This window comes from Penaeus chinensis, chromosome 9 (assembly GCF_019202785.1).
Source record: "Penaeus chinensis breed Huanghai No. 1 chromosome 9, ASM1920278v2, whole genome shotgun sequence".
In the NCBI taxonomy this organism is placed as follows: domain Eukaryota; kingdom Metazoa; phylum Arthropoda; class Malacostraca; order Decapoda; family Penaeidae; genus Penaeus; species Penaeus chinensis.
The window spans coordinates 36,933,699-36,941,357 of record NC_061827.1 but is presented as its reverse complement, the minus strand read 5'-3'; the positions used below and the strand labels follow the sequence as shown (position 1 = coordinate 36,941,357).

General features: G+C 48.3%; 1 protein-coding gene across 1 annotated transcript in view; it reads left to right on the top strand.

Moving 5' to 3' along the window:
- The window catches only part of LOC125029000, a 21,796-nt gene extending 16,853 nt beyond the window's left edge, over positions 1-4,943 (top strand). Inside the window, exons 2-3 of the mRNA XM_047618698.1 lie at positions 1,351-1,670; positions 3,184-4,943. Of these exons, the coding sequence (XP_047474654.1) occupies positions 1,558-1,670; positions 3,184-4,423 (1,353 nt within the window). The 5' untranslated portion in view covers positions 1,351-1,557 and the 3' untranslated portion in view covers positions 4,424-4,943. The remainder of the gene's footprint in view (positions 1-1,350; positions 1,671-3,183) is intronic.
- The last annotated feature ends 2,716 nt before the right edge of the window (positions 4,944-7,659 follow it).

The window sequence follows — 7,659 nt, the reverse complement described above, 5'->3', positions numbered from 1 at the left end:
CATGCATTCCCCACCCCTCTCTTCCTCTCTTTTATGCATTCTCTTCCTCCTTTCTTTTTTGCATCCTCTTCTTCTTTCTTTCATGCACTCCCCCTTCCCCCTCTCATGCACTCCCCCTTCCCCCTTCCATGCACTCCCCTTCCCCCTTTCATGCACTCCCCCTTCCCCCTCTCATGCACTCCCCCTTCCCCCTTTCATGCACCCCCCTTCCCCCTCTCATGCACCCCCCCTTCCCCCTTTCATGCACTCCCCCTTCCCCCTCTCATGCACCCCCCCTTCCCCCTCTCATGCACTCCCCTTCCCCCTCTCATGCACCCCCCCCTTCCCCCTCTCATGCAATCCCCTTCCCCCTCTCATGCAATCCCCTTCCCCCTTTCATGGACCCCCCTTCCCCCTTTTCATGCACTCCCCCTTTCCCCTCTCATGCACTCCCCCTTCCCCCCTTTCATGCACTCCCCCTTCCCATTTCCATGCACTCCCCCTTCCTCCTCTCATGCACTCCCCCTTCCCATTTCCATGCACTCCCCCTTCCTCCTCTCATGCACTCCCCCTTCCCCCCCCTCTCATGCACTCCCCCTTCCTTCTTTCATGAACTCCCCCTTACCCCTTTCATGCACTCCCCCTTCCCCCTCTCATGCACTCCCCCTTCACCCTTTCATGCACTCCCCCTCCCCCTTTCATGCACTCCCCCTTCCCACTTTCCCCTCTCATGCACTTCCCCTTCCTCCTTTCATGCACTCTCCCTTCCCCCTTTCATGCACTCTCCCTTCCCCCTTTCATGCACTCCCCCTTCACCCTTTCTTGGACCCCCCTTCCCCCTTTCATGCACTCCCCCTTCACCCTTTCATGCACTCCCCCTTCCCCCTTTCATGGACCCCCCCTTCCCCCTTCCATGCACTCCAAATCCCCCTTTCATGCACTCCCCCATCCCCCTCTCATGCACTCCCCCTTCCCCCTTTCATGCACTCCCCCTTCCCCCTTTCATGCACTCCCCCTTCCCCCTTTCATGCACTCCCCCATCCCCCTTTCATGCACTCCCCCTTCCCCCTTTCATGCACTCCCCCTTCCCCCCTCTCATGCACTCCCCCTTCCCCCTTTCATGCACTCCCCCATCCCCCTTTCATGCACTCCCCCTTCCCCCTCTCATGCACTCCCCCTTCCCCCTTTCATGCACTCCCCCTTCCCCCTTTCATGCACTCCCCCTTCCCCCTTTCATGCACTCCCCCTTCCCCCCCTCTCATACACTCCCCTTCCCCCTCTCATGCACTCCCCTTCCCCCTCTCATGCACTCCCCTTCCCCCTCTCATGCACTCCGCCTTCCCCCTTTGTGACACTCTCTGTCTTCCACAGGCGCGGCCGACGGCACCCCCTCCCCCTCCCTCCTCGCTTCCAAGGGCACCTCCTGTAGCGCCCACTCCCTCCCCTCCCCCCCCTTCCCCCTCCTCTCTCTCCCCTTCCCCCCTACACAGCACCTGCGGCCCCCCCTCCCCGCACGATGCCCACCCCCGCAGCGAGAGGGGGAGATGGGTACGACCCCTGGGCTACGCCGAACGCTTCATGACCGCCGCGCATGACCACGGCTGCATGACCACAGTGTACGCGCTGTGGCTGGACGCCCGCGCGCCCATCGACTTTGAGGTCATCAAGCAGGCCACCTCTATCATGTACAGGTAATGAAACTATTATCGGTCATGCACGGGTGATGAAACTTATTAGTCATGCACAGGTAATGGAAATATTGATAATTATGCACAGGTAAGGAAACTTGTCAATCGTGCACAGGTAATGAAACTATTACCAAATCATGCACAGGCAATGCAAACGTTACTAGTTTTGCACAGGTAAGGAAACTATTGCCAATCATGCACACGTAGTAAAACTGTTACCAGTCATGTACAGGTAATGAAACTATTGCCAATCATGCACAGATAAAGCAGTAAAGACAAAATAATTCCATCTTACCAAATAATAAGTATCATACCATGCACATCATGCACGGGTAACACTACTATCATGCCCAGAAAACACAGTAGAGAGGGATGATTTAAGTATGCTGTCATCATGCACACGAGGGAAACTGTGTCTGCAAATTGTAACACATGCATGACACTATTTACAGGCTTTTATTATACGCGTCTGACTTTCTGTTTTCATGCAAAGCCAGTGGATTATTTCCATGCACATGTAACACACCGTTAACCAAGAAATATGGGTCATGCAAGTGTCATCACCGCATATAAAGTGCCATCATCATTGCATATGACACTTTATCATGACAGGAACAAATTCTCACTCTGCATGAATGGTAGGTAACCATCATTCATCATGCACAGCAGATTTTCATCATTCATTTGCAGAGATCATTTTATCGTCATGCAAAGAGGAAGTTCTTTTTTAATGATATGCAGCTTTTCATCATGCACAGGCAACACTTTAGCAACATGCACACTTGACGGTCATGCATGTGCAACATTTTTCACCATGTGCAGGAAGATATCATCATGCACAGGTAGCAGTGAAAGTACAGACAGCACCATCATGCATGATTTACAGGTTTTTATCATGTGCATGATCAGTCTTTCACCCTTTATATCGTTCTTCGTAGTAGCTTTTCAACATGCACTGATAATAGAACTTTTAAAAATGATTTTTTTTTTCCAGTTGCAGCTTTTTTTTCTAACGTATACACAATATTATCATGCAAGAACATATTATTTTATACAGTTAAGTTTCTTTTTATCATGCAGATGCAACGTTTCGTATCATGTAGAGAAAACACATTGACGTTATGAGCTTGGAATAGCAGATCATTAAGCATATATTATCATGTTTTTGTCATGCAAATAATGCTCAGGTTCACCCTATTCCACGCATTCAAGACAAAATCATCATGCATAAATAACAGCTTTTAATATAACGTCATGCTCAGATTGTGACAAAAAAGTGAGAGTTCTAATCCGTTTTTTATATATAATTTCAAAGTATTTTTTTTTTATTGAAGACATAATAAGCAAGAACATCAAGTCCATTTTACCTCGACAAATTTGATCTTATTTTGCTTGCTTCATATTTTTTTCTTGCTTCTACAGAAGTTCACAAAAAGTAGACAGCATCAGATACCATTGTAAATTCGCGTGTGCCGTTCGCGCCTCTGCCATGTCTAAGGCGCTCTTTTCGTTCTAGGAAGCTGCCTCATCTGCGCATGTCGATCGGCCGCCACAAGGGCAGGCTGTGGTGGCGCGAGATCCCGAGGGAGGCCGTGGACGTCGAGGAGCTGCGCAGCGACGACGTCCTGGCCACTCTCGAGTCACTGCTCCGACGCCGCTATCGCCTGGAAGAGGGCCCCCTCTGGTTCACGAGGTTCGTCCCCCTCCAGGGCGAGGACGAGTGCGTCAGAGACAACAACCACAACCTCAAGTACAAGTACGTCTGCCTCTTCGGCTTCCACCACAACGTAAGTGACGGAACGACCAACATGAAATTCTGCAAGGTGTTCCTGCAGGTAGTGAACGACCTGCTGGCGGGGCGCGAAGTGGACATGCGTCAGGAGGGGGTCTTCGCTACGCCCCTTCACGACCAGATAGCCGACGACGCGTCCTCGCAGGGCTACTTGTTCACTATCTTCCTTAAACGCTTCTACAAGGGTATCCTCAGCTATGGGGCCTACGTCAGGAACTTTACACACATTTATAGAATGCCCGCAGAGAACATAGCGAGCACGCGGGTCCTGCACCACGAGCTGGACGAGTTCACCACCAGGAACCTTCTCCGGCGGTGCAAGATGGAGGGCGTGACCCTGAATTCGGCCTTCACCGCCGCCGCCAACCTCACGCTGTACCAGATGATGGCGGACAAGAACCACTCGCTGGACGCGACGACCGTCAATTCCCTGCAGGCCATCAACATGCGACGCTACTGGCCCAAGGACGCGCAGCCCAACACCTTCGGCTGCCACATCTCCATGCTGGACGTGGGCTTCGCAACGAAGCGCGCTGACCTGGACGGCTTCTGGGAGTATTCGCGCGGCGTGCACTCGAGCCTTGTGTACCAACTGACCACGACGCAGCACCCGCTCAAGATCCAGCCCATCAGCGAGCGCCTCATCCTCATCATCCGCAGCAACTCGTGGCTGGACTGGGCGGGCTTCCCCTCCACCAACGACAACCACTACACCGTGACCAACATGGGCGACCTGACCCACACCTTTCCCGGCATGGGCGACGAGGTCGAGGTGTCGCGGGTGCTGCGCTCCGTGTCGTGCCACTTCATGCCCACGCTCTGCCAGCACACCCTGCAGACGTTCCGCGGCCGCTTCTGCTACTCCCTCGACTACTACACGCAGAAGCTTTCGCGGGAGACCGCCACCACGTACGCACAGGGCATCATAGACCTCCTGCGGAAGTCCATCCACACGCCCAACTGACGTGACCCGACGGCGAGGGAGGACACCCTCACGAAGACACAGGCGACGACGGCTCGCCCAAGGTGACAGTAAGACGCCCGACAGGACAACGACGACGAAGCTCCCTTCGGAAGGCTCTCGAAACGCCCCGGGAGGTACACAGCGAAGTCAGAGGACTGCCGCAGCAGCAGCTTCCTCAGTAGACAGAACCGCCGCTCGCCGTGACGAGAACACGACACGCAGGCCCGAAGGCCCTGGCAGCTGCGGATGCGACGTGCCCTGCCGTCCTGCCCGCGCCGAAGGGACAACAGCCTCATACCCAATGCCCACGATGCCTCTGTCATTCTCCCAAGCTCATATCATTCACCGCTACAAGACCATGACAAGTCCGGCCTCGACGCCACACTTAGCATAGTAATCTCTACCTCCTGTTTGTTTTGTATGCCACGTACAAATGTAATGTTCTTTGTTTTAATTTTAAGAGTATATGCTCACCAGTATTATAGTGTGACTCACTCCGTAAATAAATCTGTTACTCAAACATTCTCCTTTTCTGTTCAGTGGATTCCCCTTTTTTTATCTTTGTATGCTATGTATATGTTATAAGTGAAGGACACAAGTTTCCTGATTACTATACAGTTATGCGTTAATGAATGTGCATTATGGTTTCGCAAATCATTACCAACACCCTCTCCCTTTGCCTACACACACACACACACACACACACACACACACACACACACACACACACACACACACACACACACACACACACACACACACACACCCACACACACACACACACACACTCCCTCTCCACACACACACACACACACACACACACACACACACACACACACACACACACACACACACACACACACACACACACACACACACACACGTTTGACGTTCCAGGAAGTGCACTGGGTTCCTGCAACGGGTTCACTTGGCAAAGGTTTCAGCCACTTCTCACGCTGCCCAAGGTCACGCTGATAGAAGACGTCACGCTAAGAGATGTTGACTTCCTGTTGCATGCAGCGTGTTCGGGACGTTGCTAATAAACGTGTTCAATTGTTTTATTGTCGCGAACACATACATGCACAAATACACACACAAACAAACGCGCTAGGACATTAGTACACAAGTACATACATGCAAATGAACACACGCACAAGTATACAAGCACACACACGCACACACACACACACACACACACACACACACACACACACACACACACACACACACACACACACACACACACACACCAACAAACAAACAAATGCACACATGCACAAGTCCACAAACATACTGTACGCACACATACAAATTCACACACGCACGCACGCACGCACATACACACGCACGCACACACATACGCACACACATGCACGCGCGCGCGAACACACACACACACACACACACACACACACACACACACACACACACACACACACACACACACACACACATGAACATATACAGATGAATTCGTATCGATAGGTAGAAAGAAAGATGGATTCATATATAGATTAGATAGATGGAAAGATAGAAATAAATAGATAGAGATACATAAACGGATTTATAAACACAGGTATATAGAAACAGACAATAACAGGTAGCTTGAATCAGATACAGACTGATAGATAGAATTAGGCTGATAGATGCAGATAGACAGATACAGATAAGTACACGTAGCTATAAGTAGTTGTAGATAGATAGCTTCAGATTGATAGATATAAATAGGTAGATATGGATAGACGTAGATAAATGTAGATAGATTTAGATAAACAAACAGGTAAACGAAGAGTAATACAAATAGATATTAGGTAGATAGATAGATAGACAGGAAAATAGATAATTAAACTATTTTTGCTATTTCCGGGTGACAAAACCCTGCTTTCAACTTCCTCGTGCTCATAAACCAACTTCATTATCAATGCTTTCAAGAAATGAAAAAAGTAGTGAAAAAAAGACCTTGGTTGATATCTACAAAGACCGGAAGTTAACAAAGAAAGTGCCAACGAATGGGGGAAAATGGAGAAAAAATCAGATAGAAATGGTGTTAGAAGGAACACTTGCTTCCTGAGTCAGTGAGACTATCATTTGGCATTTCCTTTGTTAAGAACAGAATATAGACAAATGTAGAGCGAGAGAGAGATATAAAAAAAATGATAAAGACTATAATCAGAGAAGGAAGTGGATTAAGTATCTCTTTTGCCAACCACAAAAAAATGGGAGAAAAACTGGGGAAAAATTAGAAGAAAAAAATATATATATATCGAAAACGAGGTAAAGAGAAAGTTTTGAAAACCTTCTTGGACGAATTATGTTTATTTCCTTCACATAAAGGAAGTCAACAATTCAGGTTGTCATTATTATTTTCTTTTTCCTTTTTTGAGTCACGAGAAATCAGATTTTACTCCGTCTCTCTTAACCGCATGTAGGGAAGGAAGGAAGGAAGGAAGGAATGGAGAGAGGGAGGGATGGAGGGGGAAGGAGAGAGAGAGAGGAAAGAGGAGAGGGAGAGAGAGAGAGAGAGAGAGAGAGAGAGAGAGAGAGAGAGAGAGAGAGAGAGAGAGAGAGAGAGAGAGAGAGAGAGAGAGAGAGAGAGAGAGAGAGAGAGAGACAGAAAAAAAACACTGATAAGAAAAGGGAAATAGAAGGAAAAGTTAATCGGTCAACGGAAGGTTAAGCCACACACCGAGGGCACGAAAAAGAACACATAAAAAAAAGTTAATTCAAAAAGGGAACACTTTTTCCTTCCACACGTGCTAGTCATGGTCCAACTGTGAACAGCCGTAACAATGTTAAAATACAATATACTTCGAAAGTGCAGTTTCGTGTGACCCAAAGACACTTTGACCTGTCACACTGGAATTTCTCGTTCCTTTTCATTTCTATTGGAATATTTACGGCCAGAATTTGAAGGTATACAAAAAAAAGCGTTTTGGGAATAGTTTCTAAAATCATCTGCGGTTTAAAAAACGAATTTTATACGTGAAATTGATGAAAGCGTTTGATAAACTCCCCACAAACTCCTAAACCAGTAGATTATAGCATATAAAGAGCGTGGTTATGGACATGCTTTTCAGACTGATCACAAACCCCGATGTTTTCACTTTCATTCAGTATTGCAATATTGCAGGGTTTCATAACTGTATCGAGATGGTAGTTATTTTCACGATGTTTTTCTTTCTTGGGTGAGACTATTATATTCTGGTATTAAGGTACTTTTTTTTATTGATAGTCTG